Raw genomic sequence first — 17,244 nt, 5'->3', positions numbered from 1 at the left:
TAAATAACCTTAGCTGGAATCCAATGTTTTCCGAGACCCCAGATAATATCCACATGAGAAAAGAAGTTTTACTGGCCAAAATATAAAATGTGTATTGTTAAAACAACAAGAAAGAAATAAGCATGAGAAATTCCATTAAATAGATGGTTTATACTCAAACACAAAGGTAAATGCATTGAAAGGTAATGGGAAAGCAGAACACTGCTGATGCTGGTTATTCACAGTATATCTAAATCCACCTTATTGGAATTTCTTTCCACAGACCAGCCCTGAAATAAACTCTCATCATTACACATCTGCTAACCGGGAACCCTATACCATCTTCTAATTGATTAAAATGACTATAAAAGAAAATATCAATGAACACAATCACTGTATAAGATGATTTTTTATGCAAAGAATCTCTGCACTTTGAGCTCATTTTTCAAAAAACTCATTGACAAAAGTGTTGCTTATAATATTTAGTTGATTGAAGGTACATATGTGCAATATAGCCCTCGAACAAACAAGTTATAAACTTTGTCCCTTTTTTTGGTTGGTAGTTTTTTCTTGAAATTGAATCCAGTTATTTATCTATTTCCCCACTATATTGTCAGTCGAAAGCATGAGAATAAAACTGGTATTTAGAGTTAAAAGGCAGGGAAATGCTCAGTGAATGTTTAATCAATAGACAGCTCCGAAAGATGAGCTAAGTAAGTTTAAAGACAGTTGTTTTGCTTTTTAAATCATTGATCGAGGCTGACATCAACTGTGTAATTTGCACAATGAAAACTCGAAAATTCTCCAATATTTCTCGAGGAGAGTAAAAGGTTATTAGAACTGTGAATTATTCTTTTTGTTACTTAACAATGATGTGCAGATTCTCATGGATATGGCCATAGTGTACAAACAAATGTGCCCATGCACACAGATGTGCTTCAGTAGCTATCCATCCAAAGCAGAGTCTTAGATTCTTAATGTGACTGACCTGCGATTGAACAGTCAAGTGTGGTCTTTTATCCTGAAGCAACTTAAGCATTAAACCAAAAAGAGCTGACTTCTGCTGATTCCCCTTTGTGTGTTTACTCCCCAGTAACCATCACAGTGACACCCAGAAACCAATGAATGCTAATTGCTTTGATAAGCTTTTGCTAGGCTTCAAGTTTTTGTGACTGCTAACATCATTTTGCTTTGGTTTTACTCTGTTTAGTGTCCAAGCTTTTTTTCTCTGTCACTAGTCCTTTAAGACGTGAAATGCCCGTTAGAATCTCCTTCTGCAGTCACAAATGTGTTTGTACTTGTACTTTTCTAACTTTCCTTTTACAATAGAAAACATCTTCAGTTGTGGGGCTTTCACAGTTACTGTGCAATAAAGTGAAATGTAATAATTAAAAATTAAATATTATAAATAAGGATGCAATGTGTCATAGAAAAGACTGTGTGTGTATGGTGGTAATTTACCGACACAAATACAGGATGCAGAAGACAAGAGTAAAATATTAACAAGCTTTTAATGCTGATAAGTCAAGAAATTACAAAGTCTAACATCTGGGGATGAACAGAGAGCAAAACCAGGGATTCCAAACGTCCAATATTTATTGGAATGTACAAGAAGCACAGGGAATCCAGACTCAGATAACACTAGGAATCCCAATACAGGGAATGTTCTACTACAGGGACACACAACTACACATACAATACAACAAAGGACAAATGGGAGAAGTAATGGGTGGAGAACTAACACAGCTGAAGATGATGAACATAAGGAGACAGGGCAAGTTAAAGTCAATACCAGACACAGAACAGCTAGCAAATCAAGCAGGAAGTAAAACACAACTAAACAGGCAAAGGGATTAAGTAATTCTGATTCAACAGATTGATTTTTTTGTTTTGTTTGTTAGTTAGTTTAGTTTGTTTGTTTTTAACACTATAATAATATGAAGTGCAAATCTAATAATGGATGGCCTAAAAACAAAAATACAGATGAGTTTTTTGTAAAAATGTACCCAATGGCTTTTATATCAGTGCAAAGGACCCCCCCCCCCCCCACACACACAAATTATCATTATCAATTTTATTAGCCCAGAAAAAAGCTGACATTCTTATCGAGCCATAGAACAAACAGCTTCTGTGCAATGATGTGCTTTAATGTTGTCAAAGCTTGAAGCATCAAGTTAGAACTGAGGGATATCTTCCAATTTACATGTAGTATAAAAACTGCAGAAAGGCTCTAAGATGTCCCTTGAGAAGGAATCATAGTAAAAAACAAAATAAATCAGTTTAGACTTGAGAAAAAGAAATGCTGATGCTCACAAATCGGGAGATGCAGTTATCACAACATTTTAATTGTCATGAACCAGTGAGAAGTATCATGAAGAAATTCATAGGGTGCTATGCAGTAGAAAACAAGCTTGAAGGAGGTTTGATGCAAAAGATTTCAAAGACTCTGGAGAGAAAAATTGTAGACTCAAAGAAGGCAATCATGAGAACCCTGAACAGAAATTACCTGGGAGGTTGCCGAGCAAGAAAATCTCCACGTCTGCAGAAGAGACCTTCAAACCGCTATCAAATGTTAAGGCCAATTTGGAGAAATACTATGCAAACTGGAAGTGTGTTGTTTTAAAACATCCAAAATAACACTAGCATGTTTGGAAAAGCTTTTGCAAAAATTCCTTGTTCTGTTTAACCGCACTTTAGAAATACTGAACTTTTCATAGGGGGCTAGTAGTTCTATCCTCATGTGTATTTGTGCATTTCACTGTAGGTCACACTAGGACACTGTAGCAGTAATAATGTGCCAAGATTTTTCTCTTATACTGTTGACAAAATAACAAGACCTAACTTCATGTTAAGCCACACCATGGATGTACTCCGTTTACAGCTTCCTGCAAAAGTAATATAAGACCTACTAATTTTCAAATTCTCTCTCACACCCGTGATTCCCGAGGATTGCCACATGGAAGTGAAAATTAAATTGTGGCTCCCCAAACAGCAAGCTCTGTATTATCAGCTGCAGCTCTAAGCAGCAGAAAAATCACGCTTCAACACAGCTTTTGGATTGCTTTGCTCAGAACACTGATTGTGTGCGGTAAAGTCCTTATTGATTCAACTGGTGAGACCCCACTAAGTTCTAACTGAATAGCACTAAAGTGCAAATATTCACACAGGAACACCTGTTCTTATATCAACCTTTCTTGCTGGCTGTCTGTGTGTTTGTATGTGTGTGTGTGGGTGTGGGTGTGTCTGTGTTGGTATTAAAGTGTGTCTAACATCACAGGCCAAGTCACAGAGTTACTTGTGTTCTACTTTTTAAAGGGCAAACCAACAAAGAACAGCATTCACCTCCCAGAGTATTTTTAGAGATTTGCTTAAAGTGAGAGTAGTAGCTACAAAATGCATCTTTCAATCCGTTATATTAATATTCATGAAAACATCTGAGAATACTTATTCCAGTTGTATGCCATCATGAATAATAATATTCCCTCTGTCTGCATGGAAATCATTGACGTCATGTTTTTTGCTATGTAACTGCTCAGGTTTTAGAATTACAAACATACCATGCTGGGAATATGAGCACCTTGAACCTGTCAGACTTTCAAGAGATATAAACTGCTAAAGATGTAGCATCAAAACAAGTTTTTTAATGGAAAAGCTATTATTTCAAGGCGAGTCAGATGGTAAGAATCTATAGCAATGGTAATGGATATTTTTTAATACTAGCTTGATTTTTGTATATTTAAAGTTCGATTATTTACTTTAATATTAAAGTATTATAACAATTTCTTTATTAGTTTGATACTTGGTGTTTAGTAATTCGAACCAGGCATGCTCAGCTGAGGTACACAGCAGTGGCATTACTTCTGAAGGTATTTCATCATAACCTAATTTATTTAACAGATTGAAAATTTAAGCTGGTGCTGGGTGAAAATGTAAGAAATCACTATAATTACAACAGTTAATTCTACAAAGAACCCTGTCTGGTGATTGTGCTGTGAACATCTGTGCTGTGAACATCTGTATATAATGTGAATATTGTTTTTTTGAATTATTTAAATATTTTTGTCTCAACTAACGTACTGGATCAAAAGGCAAAAACGGCCATAAAGCTCTGCTGCTAAAATAATCAGCAATCACCAATGCTAATGTTCATTAAGCTTTTTATTTATGCTCAAAATCCACATGGATTCCAAAGTCAGTGTGTGCAACTTTTAGAAGTTGTCAGTCATAAAGAAGCAAAAACATTATGCTCTTTTATCATAACAGCAGCAGTATGGTATTTTTTTCTGTGATATTTTTCACATTTTGATTATATCAGAATTTTACACATTCATCATGAGTGTCAGAAATGTATTTTGTATTTTTTAACGAATAGATAGGTTAGTCTGTTTTAAATCATCAAATGTTTAAAATGTTTAGAATTTTTTTTTTGGAACATTTTAAATATTTCTAGAACATTTTAGACAATTTTCTCAGCTATATATAGTAACCTCTGGAATCTCCAGGTCATCTTCCAATTATAATTGGAATTCAAGTAGGCAATCTACTGATAGTTTTTTTTTTTTTAGTTATATTTGCTCAACCCATCATGACAGTTGAATGAAAATAGCCTTTTCCTCATGTTTGTGACTATGAATGTCATGCTTTTTCATATTTTAATAAGCCAATACTCATTTGGCACACTTATATTTGCATGTGTGCCAAATTACAAGTCCTGATTCAATGTTATGGTAAGAAAAGCTAGTGAAATGTTTGTCTTCACTGGTTTTTGAGATATTCATGTTCAAACAATGCCTCAGATTTCAAAGTGTGAAAAATACCTGAAAGTGGGCAGATTTAAAACAAACAAACACCAAAAAAACAAACCTTCACCAACAGTTTATGCCATAACTGGCCTCAAGAGTGTTATCATTAATAGTCAAATAAGAACACGACCCATTTGCAGTATTTCCTTCTGCTTCCTAACTTCTTATTCTTTCCCTGTCTCTAGGTCACCCGATAGTCGTCTGTTTCAAGGATAACCTCATTTGAAACCAGACACTGTTTCTTTGATCAACACCGTTGGACAATTGGATGTCGTGTTTTGAGAATTGGTGGTAACCAGGGACCAATGAGGACAACAATCACGGACATTCCAGTGAATGAATGGAGGACCAGGGAGCATCGTATAAGACTACATATCCAAACAAATTCCCGACTTTTGATCTAGCATCAACAGTAGCTGCCTCTGAACTCTACTGCCCACCAAATCTCTCTTTGTATTATAGTTTTATTCCTTTGGACTGGAGATCTCAACAGTGAAGATATATATTGACTAAAGGACTCTGGATAACAGAAAAAAAATCACTCTTGAAACAAAACCATGTGATGTGAAACTTTTGTGTTATTTTCTTGCCACAAAGAGCCCCAGGACTCTTGATGCATATCTGTGTTGATCTCGTGAGATCATAAGCATTTCCGTTCCTTTTAGCCTTATGGAGCAGATATCTCTTCTGTTTCTTTTTGCTAATTTAAAGTGTCTGGCTTTTTTAAGTTTGTTAGGATGTCAAGTCTTCTTTCTGAAAGACAAAAAGACAATGCCACAACAATGAAACCAAGAAAAAATGTAAGATGTTTAGCTACAGCTCACCAAGGGTCAACATAGCTCAGTTCTGCCAAAATGTTTTAATGGTATCTGTTGTTTTCAAAGCCTGGTGACTACTATTCATTACAAATGTCAGTATTATATCAATAAATCTAACTTAATGGATATTGCTGTTTAAAAAAGAAAGTTTGATTTTATTTTTTTTTTTACAGTTTCTGTTAAGGCATTTTGCATACCAGGCCATAGTGCTGTATAGGCAGGAGCTGTTGGGACTTAAAATTAGCAGGTCAAGCAAATAATCTGACAAAAAAAGCAGGAAGAGGGGGAGAGCTCACAGCTAATCAAGGTTGTGTTCATGGTGGATTTGAAATGTGAAAATCAGCAAATGCAAAAGTAGGCCATGTTCAAAAATACAAATGGGTGAAATCGCATTGCACTGTTCTTCTCAAAATTAACAGACTTAAAAAAAAGTATCTGAAATCTGGTCCAGGGAGATAATTATCTCTTACCCTAAACAACCTTAATCCTATTTGGTTCATTTCCCAAAGTAGATGTTAGTGTCATCCTTGGTTTATTGCATTAAATTAATGCTACCCATCACAATCAAATTATAGGACTTATTTACTTGCTTTTTGAGATCCCATGAGGCTTTTTCTGTTATAAATCCAAAATCCTTGTTACTATGTGTAGTAAAATAAAGCTTCTGAGGGAATTAGACTGAGGAGTATACAACAGGAGGTTGGAAGACAATCAGTAAAAGGCACAGGATTATTTAGCCCTAGTGACATAGCCATTTGAGTGGGGTTCAAGGTCAAATAAAACGTCCGTTCATTCTGACACATATAATATAGTTATTATAGTTACTGATGGACGGGAAGCTCTATCATGAAAGTTGGTTAGAACTGTGTTTCTTTGAGAAGTCATAAGAAAGTTAGGGATGCAATTATAGTTCACCTGCATGTGATGTATACCTTAGGGACAGGAAATCACAGTATATAATGTCTCCCCCTTTTCTGATATGATAATAAAAGAAATTATAATGTATATTTCCTCTATAGGTGTCATGTTTATGACTCTAGGAAAATATCATATAATCTGTGCAAAAACGGCATTTTAGTAATTTCTTTTGGTTAAAAAAAATATTTAAAAGATCAAACATTACTTTGTGCTACACTTTCATAAATCCAGAGATTGCAAAAGAGAGAAAAAAAAAGAAAAAGGGAAAGCTTCAGTTTAGACTCAAAACAAACCCTCACTTTATGGGGAATTTCATATTTTCTAAGTCAATTTCCATCTGTAAGTGAAGCGGTACATTTGCCACTGAATGCTTCTTATACTAAACACAATTAATTAAACAAAAAATGTAAAAAGCTTGCTCCCAAAGACCAGACCCCAGGGACTGATGCTGAAGGGGAGGAATGAGAAGGTTTGCTATGGTTAAGCGATCCAGGTTGCCTCTTGTTTGGTTAGAAATCATTAAATTACAGTAATGACTAATTTCTCATTCCTGCATGCAATTCACTGGAGACCACCATGGATTTAATAAAGAGCTGGCGATGAATTACAAACAGTGAATGGCTGAGGAAAAGCTACGTGATTATACAGAGTAATTCATAAGTGCATTAATAAAACAATACAGAAACATTGCTAAATCATTTGAGATAAAGGCTATTTGCATAATTCATTAAGATTAATCAGACCAGGCAATCTACCACAGTGCTCCAAGGAAAAGAGGGAGAAGACATGAATCCGTTCCCCTGGAAAAACCCTTTCTATCTACAAACAATGATACAAATCTACCCTTGGATCAGAGAATTAACCTCTGTGCACTTACAGCCCCTGCAGTGCTGAAACACAATCCTTCAGTCATTCACCTTTATGCGGGCTAATATTCTATTAATAATGAAAGATCTTTTCATACCATTGCTCCTCTGGGTTTTGTTGCTTTGCCATAAAAGACCTTCACAGAAGTTGAATGGAAATACAGTTTTTGTGTTCGGAAACCACAGTGCAAAGCTGAGGTCTAGCTGTTTGACAATTTTGTTATTCACTTCTGTATTTCATTCTCTGAAGTTAAATAACTTGGATGGGATGTATGGGATGAGTTTGGCATTGGTTACAGATCACAGGCAGAAAGTAAAACTGCTGTGGCCCTCACTCCAGACTTTATCACAATCAGCTCTAATTGGGCACTAGTGTGATTAAGCATACTATTTCTTTAGTAACATTATATCAGAAAGGTCATGCAGAACAACAAAATTGACATTGCTTTACAACTCTGATTGACTCTTATATTGCAGAATATATTTCTTAGCTTTCAATATATAAGGACCCAGGTAGGTAGACATGCAAACATCGAGTGAACAGTTATTGTTGTTAAATGGACTGATTCTTATACAGTGCTTTTCTACTCCAGGAGCTTTTTTACTCCCGGAGCACTTAAAAGCGCTTTTTACAATATGGCACACTCACCCATTCACACAAGCACTTTCTTCTATGCTTTTTAGTCCTTACTATCCAACATTCACACGCGTTCATACTCCAATGGATGCATCAGAGAGCAACTTGGCATATTTGGCCAGCAGACTGGGCTACAGACAGTTGTTAAATCCAAAGAACTACAAAGTCAAAAAACTCACTAGAAACTAGAAAACAAAAGGACTACACTTACCTGCCAGTTCATTAGTTACACAGTTTTTAGTACCTGGATGCATTTTTTTTTTTCTTTCAGAACTGCTTTAATTCTTTGTGGCGTAGATTTAGCACAGTGCGGGAAACAGGAATTTTGATCCATATCACAAGTTTTAGCTGCTCATCTGAATTTCCCATTCCACCACATCTCAATGATGCTCTGCTGGACTGAGATCTGTTGTCTGTTGAGGCCATTTGAGTACAGTGAACGCACTGTCAACATCAAGAAGCCAGCACGAAATGATTTGTGACATGCCATATTATCCAGCAGGAAGCAACAATCACACTGTGGTTATAAAGGGATGGGCATGGTCAGCCACAATACTCAGGTAGGCTGTGATGTTTAAATGATGCTCAGTTGGTATGAAGGGGACCAAAGTGTTAACCCCTCCACATTATATTGAACTATTGATACAAGGCAAACAGATCCATGCTTTCAGGTTATTGACATCAAAACACGTAACAGATTTTGGTGAGCCTGTGAAAATTGTAGCCTCAGTTTCCTGTTCTTAGTTGACAGGAGTGGCATCCGGTATGGTCTTTTGCTGCTGTAGTCCACTAATTCAAGGTTCAAGGTTTGATATGTTGTGCATCCAGAGATGCTTTTCTGCATACTGGTGTTGAAACAAGGAGTTATTTGAGTTTTTATAGACTTCTTGTCAGCTAGAAGCAGTCTCTCATTCTCCTTTAACCTTTAGGCATAGGCCTAAATATATTTAGCAGCTTCCACATGATTGGCTAATTTGATACCGGCATTAACAACCAATTGAATATGCAGTGAGTGTGCATAGGAGGTAAAGAAAATAAAGCGTAGGACACAGCAGAATAGGACACAGGAGTATAACAACACACAGCTGAAACTAATCAAGTTAAAGCCACGTAACAAAGTAAAACTAAATGTATGACACAGTAAACAAATTATGTACGGATCCCTGCAAGGGAGATGGGAGAAAAAAAGAATGAAGATGGACTTTTGTGAAATCTCACAAAACTTTTGCGAGATTTCACAAAACTTCGAACTGGTGGGTAACAGATGTCTCCGAAAACATCGGAGCACTTTTGCAAATATGTGATGTCTTGATAAACTGGGCAGATATTTGAAGTTTACACAGCTACATTCTCGCCTGAAAATATCTTAAAAGTTTATTTTGTGACCCAGAAAGAGTAATAAGAGTAATATTAAAACTAAGTAGCTGCCGCTATTGTTGGAAACTGGAATTGGCTGGGCTGCACTATGAATTCTGGGATAGGTTGGGCCACAAAGGACGCATTTGGAGCAGCCAATTGGGACAGCCTTCGTTGCCTGGCTCGTCACCTATTCCAGAATTCATAGCGCGGCCCAGCCAATTCCAGTTTCCAACAATGGCTTCAGCTACTTAGTTTTAATATTACTCGGCCGGGAGGTCGAGCCCCCCAAGAGCCGGCGAGAATACCGCACTCCTGGCACACCATGCCTCGACCTCCAGGTTAGCTTCGAGCTGGTTGCCTATTTTGCGAGATCTCGCAAAAGTTCATCTTAATTTTTTTTCTCCTAATTATGGGACGTGGGAAACCATACTAAAATATGGAAACAAAGAGATGAAGTTGACAGAAAAGAAGACATGGAAGGTTAAAACAGAGGAAAACACTGAAGAGAACATAAATGCAAACTCAAACTAAAACACAAAAATGGCTATATGACTGAGCAAAATGGAGTAAAATGAATTCAAAAGCCTAACTTTAAACGAAACTAAAAACACAAACAAAAATTCTACTGCTCCTTAATGCCAGTATCTAACTCCAAAAATAGTATCACTATAACTTCAGTTCAAGAATAAGACACACCATGACTAACCATGACAAAAATTGTAAAAATGCTCATTTTAATCTCTAGAATTGTATTCTTACTTCTCCTTGGTGCTGGCTCTCAGTTTAACCTGGAACTAAGAAAATGATTGGGATTGGATGCCCCTTTCAAACAGAAGGTTTGAACAGCCAGTGAACTGGTTATTGTGGCCACAGTTTCTTTTCTGTATGTCTGTGAGAATGGGTATAACTCTGGCTAAGCATTTACAGCTGTCTGAGACCAGAGCTTTTATATACACACATATATATATATATATATATATATGTCTCCTTTAAGTATTTTGCATAGTAGAGATAGAGATGAAATGATAATCTAGGAATTTCCCTGGATAGATAGCCAGCAGCAGGGAGAGGGAGATGGGAGAGAGAGAAAGAAAGAGAGAGAGAGAGAGCTAGTGAGAGAGAGACTGACAGAGGGAATGGGAAAACACCAGGATAAAATAGTTATGAAAACAATTGCAAGACATAATTGCTTCCCATAATTACTATGAATAGAATAAAAGCCAAGGTATAAATAAAGTGTAACATTCAAAGACAGCACAGATCCCAGAACAATAGATAGCACTTAATGAGAAAATTTGAGAATGACATGGCCTATGCCATGTCTCCTGTGTTTTTCCCAGTGACCCCCTCCTACCTCTTCTCTGTCTCCTGTAGTTCCATTTGTCTTACATTGTCACCTTGCACCTTGTCACCCACCCTTCACCAGAGCATTTTATCAACCACTGGTGTATCAAATGTTTCAAGGTTTTGGTTCTAGTTTTATGTTTTGATCTTCATAGATTACTTTATTCCAGCCAGGTTAACCCTTGCCTGTTGGTCTGTATCATAACCTTAAGTAAACCATACTACCTGCTTTGCATATACAACCAACCTTTGTTTAAAAAAAACCCTTTAGCCTCCCTCCATATTCCGCTGCCATTCCAAGCTAAATTCCAAAATAATGTCAGAGGCTAGTTCCTATTTCTCTCCTCTTTCCCCAAAACTATGCTCTCCCTCCAGCAGTTACGCTTTCTACAGCTCCCTATGCCATCGATCATCTTTAAACCCAAGTTTTAGCATTAAAGTCTTTAAAGTTTCCCTGAGTCTGTTTGCTTTCTTTGCATCCACAACAGTAAACTAATTTTGCAACTGTCAAATTACCATGACAGGAATCACAGGATATTTTTAATGACAACTACAAGTAGAAATCTGCTGTGATAGAAGGAATGCATGCTTGCTTGAGTTGTCAAAGTAGCACCTTTGCTTTGTGATATTGCATTGCACTGGAATGCACTGGACAAAACACATCACACTAAATGTTTTTTGCCAAGTCATCACAAGTGTTTCTGACACCCCTACTGCGGAGCCAGACTGGTCTGATTAGCATGCCAGTTTTTCCAGGATGATGTTGGTCAGGGATGATGTTGGTCTGTACAAAACCTTTGCTGTTTTAACCTGTTAAGTTTATAATCTGGGCTGTACAATTACTATAAATGCACTGGATTTGGTTTATGTGCTTTTAAAATGTTTTAATTGAGCAAATAATGACTGTAAATCATAGCTGAGATGAGAGTATTAATCTTTGGAACCAGGTGACATCAGTTAGTGATACTGGTAACCAGTTTGAAGATTTGTTTGAAAATGAACTGAACACCTCTCATAGCTGTTGGGTAAATATATTCCTACAGCCAATAACATTTCAATTTTGTGCTGAATTGTCTTTAAATGCTGCAATTTTCCTGTCAAATTATTAAACCTCGTCCCTATTTTTTTCTTATCAGGAAGAAAAATAGCCCAGAAATTGCATTTAAATCATCCTGCACATTAAACTTCTCCAGTGTATCTCCTTCTAATGGAATTCTTTGAGGTGTGTTATAGTGTGTAGGTTATTAGCTTATAGCTGGTTTCATTGCAATTTTTACAGACTGATGCCTCTGAAGCTGTTGATTAAAATCCTCCCATAACTCCTCCCAGGAATAAATTCCCTGGTCAGCCATCTGAGGTAGAAAATAATGTCAGTAAAATGGCATTTCTAGCTCTGGTCAGGGAGATGCACACGTCTTATTGGCAGTGGATGAGACTGACTCGCCAATCCTATTTTCATTGGAAGGCCATTATTAGACCTAAATTTCAGGTAAACCTTATCTCAGAGTAGCAGCTTTCCATTGGTACCCCCCCATCCCCCCCTTTGGTAACATCTAAATGTAATAAAATAAATCTAAATAATTGAAGAGCACTAAACCAATTTGCTCGTGTTTTGGGCTTATCTAAATCAAACAAACAAACTGAAAAAAATATACAAATCTAATTTTCCTACTCATAAAAAAGAGAAACAAAAGACAGTGCATATTTAGATCTAAATCAAGCGGGGTCTTGCACTATGCAAAATGTGCTCACTGGAAACAAAGCTCTCAGTTACACAAACACCATCTGCTGGGTTTGCCCAGGCTTTATCTTGACAGGATGAATTAGTTTGAAAAACTGTCAGATACACCCAGCAAAATTAGGTTTTCTCATTTCATAATGAAAGCTGACAGACTGTAATGAAAAACTGCTCGATCTTGAAAACAGCCAAGATGAACTGTAAAAGTCTAACTGGAAAACTTTGCTGTTTTTTAAAATCTAATTGTACTAGTCTCTGTTTTCAATATCAGGGGTGTTTTTCTACCCTAAATTGGATGTTCTAATTCAGTTTTGGTCAGAGTTTGATGTTATTTCTGACGTCTGTTTTGTGTTATTCTTGTCAACTGTAAGCAGTTTATTTTGAAATGAGTTTCGCCCCTCTCTGTGTGTGCACTGCTGTGACCTGAGGCATAATGGGATTATCCTGCTCAAGGCAAGACGTAGATGCCTTGAATTCTAATATCAAAGTATTCCTTGCTGTACCTGACACCTCCTTCTCTCTGTGTTTCTCATGCCTGAGTAGACTGAGAAGCGATTAGCCCATGAATCGCAACACAGCCCGTGAGCTGTTTCGGCAAGTCATTCACACATTCTGTTGAGTTTTTTTTCTTTTCTTTTTCTGGTTATTTACAGCAGCACGTACTGTACTTTCGTATGCGCTAGCAGCAGGTTTCTGAGCAAACCAAGTGTCAGCTAATCATATGTAGTTTTTATGTTACCCAAAATGCTGTAGAGAATTCTGAACCACTGTGCTCAGCAAGTCTGAAGCTGTGCTGTGTCCTATAGGCGTCGTTTCCAAGTATGGTGTTGACAAGACATTAGTGCTGGCCAGTGCATTTGCTCTTGCCTCTCATCAGAGACCCTCTCAGCTCCCACACTGCATTATCACAATGCCCTCGGGTCAGTGAGAAGGCCTGCTGTAATTTGAAAAGGAAATTATCTTTTGTAGAACTTACTCAGACAAAAAGTAGAAGGAGAAGAAGAGGACGGGTGGGTGGCTGTAAACAGGCGGTGGGGGAGGGGACTTGATAGGAAGGTGAAACGTTCAACTTCAGCGGCAGTCTCCTAAAGGGTTAATGGGAGCGAGACCTGCAATGAGCTGACATCTATCTGGATGGGCAGAGAAGGAGAAGCGGAGACATACAAAATGACATTCTGATGGATTTCTAACTGCTTTTTTTCTCCTTGGCCCCATTTTGTGATATGTACCTGCTCATTTATTTATTTATTTACCTCATTTCCTGATGCTCGAGACAGAATCCATTTTTTTGCTAATGATCAGGTTACACTGCAGGAGCAGGTGGAGTCTCAATGAGGCATTTGATGATTGAGGGGGACCAGAAGATAATGCTAATAAAAATCTTTCACTTACTGGGTCAGTGGTCCATTGCCTTTGTCTCTAAGATGAAGCTGGATTGTGTTTTAGTCCAGAGAAAGATATCATTACTACAAGCAGAGATAGGCAGTAACGCGTAATCTGATTACTTTTTTCAGGTAACGAGTAATGTAAGGGATTACTATTGCAAAAACGGTAATTAGATTACCGTTACTTTCACGTAGGAACGCTGCGTTACTGCGTTACTAAAACCCTGATTTTTTGCAAGAATGTCTCATGACAGTGACGTAAGCGAGTGCTACGTTCGTGACAACAGCTGTCTGCAGATCAACAATGGATAATATATCGAGTGCGGGAGAGAGTATGAGCATGCAGCGTTTAAAGCGTGGAAGTACTGACCTTACTTTGAGTTTGATTCCATAAAAAGTGACAAAAACATTAGCGTCCACTGTTGGGAATGGCTGGGAAGAAAACTTCTTTTTAAACCCCTAAACTTCCAGGCAAGCACCGAATGCGCTACGACGTAATGTGAAATTCACAGAGAAACTCGCGGATTCTTCCACTGACCGCTGCGGCACACCTGGACCAGGGTAAACCTCCTCCGCCTACCCCAGTCCTGCTTTACAGGTGAAAATAGAGCAACAGGACCGCTAGTCTTTGATTTTATTTATTTTCTGCTGTGTTTTACTTGCATCTATTTGAAAGACTGAGTGTAAACACAAAAACATATTTTATTTTATGGGCTGGAATGTGCAGAAAATAGGTTTAAATGTTAAACAAATTTCTTCCAGTCAGAGAATGTTGCATATAATTTAATTTTTGCTTGATGCATAAAGTTAAAAGATTAAAACTAATAAAACAAGTTTTAATAAGAGACGTTTCCATTTGATTACATTTTGTATGATGGATTATGCAGAAAAAGTAGAATTGGGCTGAAAGATCTATCGCTTTATCACCTATTCAGGTTGTAAATTGTGTTTTTAAAAAGTAACTAAGTAACTAAGTAATTAATTACTTTTGAAAATAAGTAATCAGTAAAGTAACGGGATTACTTTTTGGGGAAGTAATCAGTAATTAGTTACTGATTACTTTTTTCAAGTAACTTGACCAACACTGATTACAAAAAATTCAAAGTCCACTAGGGATAAAATCATCTGGCTTTGGTGACGTTGTGTCATTTTGTTTTTTCATGAAGCATCTTCACAGCTATTGGATGGATTGCTGTGAAAATTATTTGCAGACATACTCACAGAAATAATTTGGAACTTGGCTTTTCAAGACATAATCATGGAACTATAAAAGAAGTCAAGCTAAAACATAAATTTCAAAAAAGGCGGGATGCTGTGTAAAATGTAAATAAATAAATCTATTAAAAAAATATTTTGTTATTAATAGAACATAAAATACATATTAAACATTTAAAGTGAGACAATGCACCGTTTTAAGAAAAATGCTCACTTTGACTTCAATTGCAGCCTCTTCTTTTAAAAACCATCTGAAAACATCTGGAAACTGAAATCAGCAGCAGGTGGACATTGGGAGAGAAATGTATTCCTGTTCTTGCCTAGTATAGGATTCTAACTGCTAAATCATTCTGGGTTTTCTCTGTTGTATTTTTCATTTCATGATGCTCCAAATGTTTTTAGTTGGTGCTAAACTGGACTGCAGACAGGCCAATTTAGAGCCCAGATCCAGACTTCTACAAGGTATGCTACATATAAAGATGCAGTATGTCCTTTAACATTTATTTGCTGAAATATACTAGGACTTTCCTGAAAAATACATCTCTGGATGAGAGCATATGTGGCTCTAAACCTTTTATATACCTTTCAACATTGATGTGCAAACTACCAATTCCATAGGACTAATATACCCCCATAACATCAGAGGTTTTCTCTTTTGAACCGAGTGTTGATAACAAGCTGGATGGTCCCACTCCTCTTTAATCCAGATCCAGTATTAATTTTTCAGTAAAGAATTTCACGTTTAAATTTGTCTGACCACAGAACAGTTTTCCTCTTTGCTTCAGTCTGCTTAAATGAGCTTTTTCCCAGAGAAGAAGCCGGCACTGTTGGATCACATCCAGATATGTCTTCTTCTTTGCATGACAGTGCTTCAATTTGCATTTGTGGATGGCACAGTGAGCTGTGTTCACAGACAATAATTTATGGGTTTCTGATTTATCATTGTCATGATTTCTGGTGTTCCTGAGCCTGTGATTTCTATGACAGAATCATACTTGTTTTTAATGTCCTGCCACCTGAGGGCCCAAACATCCCAAGCAAATATTGATTTTCAGTTTTCTGTCTTTTGCACAGAAATGTTTCCAGATTCTTCATTTTCCAGAGCCTTTTTTGCCCTGGTCCCAAACTTGAGATGTGTTCCACATAGTACATTTTATTTTGATATCTTTTGATATATTTTCCATGTTCTGTTGTAACTATCTCGGTTTATAAGATTTGTTCCTAAGTAGTAAAACTGAAAGTGTAAATCCCCTTCTTTTCCATTTGATGAAACATTCAGATGGATGTCTGCATTTTAAAAGTAAATAGAAAATTAAGCCATTCTCAAACTCTTAAGACTGGAATGAAAGAATAAACTTTAAAATTAAATCAATGAGCCTTGTCAAAGCTCACGCAAAAAAGAAAACTACAAAGGCATACCGTTTTACTTGGTTTGATGCTAGATTAATGGTTTACTACACTGGGATTGAACATTCATGTACCACCTCCTCATAGCCATATGGAAGTTTTCAGGTGACCTTGGTGATTAATAAAAACAATTTATCAAAGTAAATAGCTGAAGATGCTCATTTTTGACTCTAAGCCAATGAGTGATTTAAGATCTGCTGCCCATGAGGTACAGGGGAACTTCCTCCAGCAGATGTTCCTGACTAATTATCTATTGTTGCAGAAATCCCACAATCCCTCAGTTCCTCTGCTGTCTTCCGGTGGGAGCCTGGTCATTCCTGTTTCATATCCTTGGCTTGGTCTCCACTTACCTGGGGCACTCCTCTCCATCTGTGAGGACAACCAGAGAGACAAAAAGACTAGCCCACCAGCAGCATACAGGATTATACAAACCTTTAGCTGTCACTTTCAAGTGAAAGCTACTCTCTCTCCTCTTGTTTAACCTCAATGGAAGAAGAGTTATATAAAATGCAACAGTCTAGAGTGTTATGCTGAAGTGTGCTTGGCAAAACATTGTGATGGTGTGGTAAGTGAAAGCCATGTGGCTATTTATGGAAACACACCTTTGTGAGTTTTTAAAGCAATTTTAAAGCAATTCAGTTTCAATTTATGCACTCGGATTCAACAAGTAGATTTAACTCAACATTATCATGAAAAAAAAAAAATCTAGAATTTTTACCCATTGCAAGCAGATACATTTGAAGTTACTTTAACAGCAGCGTGCAGACTTAATGTGA

At 37.0% G+C, this 17,244-nt stretch overlaps 1 protein-coding gene and 1 long non-coding RNA gene across 3 annotated transcripts in view; one reads left to right on the top strand and one right to left on the bottom strand.

Annotated features, from left to right (window-relative positions):
- The window catches only part of tafa3a (TAFA chemokine like family member 3a), a 109,517-nt gene extending 103,775 nt beyond the window's left edge, over window positions 1-5,742 (top strand). For both annotated transcript variants that reach the window (XM_039611824.1, XM_039611823.1), the window contains one exon: window positions 4,967-5,742. In XM_039611824.1, coding sequence (XP_039467758.1) covers window positions 4,967-4,978 — 12 coding nt within the window. In that variant the 3' untranslated portion in view covers window positions 4,979-5,742. The remainder of the gene's footprint in view (window positions 1-4,966) is intronic.
- Window positions 5,413-13,899, bottom strand: LOC120440124. Its single transcript, XR_005612986.1, has 4 exons — window positions 13,854-13,899; window positions 13,715-13,769; window positions 13,438-13,591; window positions 5,413-5,534 (listed from the first exon to the last, which is right to left on the bottom strand). It is a non-coding gene; the product is annotated as an uncharacterized LOC120440124 (long non-coding RNA).
- Between the last annotated feature and the right edge of the window lie 3,345 nt (window positions 13,900-17,244).

This window comes from Oreochromis aureus, linkage group 5 (genome assembly GCF_013358895.1).
Source record: "Oreochromis aureus strain Israel breed Guangdong linkage group 5, ZZ_aureus, whole genome shotgun sequence".
In the NCBI taxonomy this organism is placed as follows: Eukaryota; Metazoa; Chordata; class Actinopteri; order Cichliformes; family Cichlidae; genus Oreochromis; species Oreochromis aureus.
This window is presented reverse-complemented; position numbering and strand designations above follow the sequence as displayed.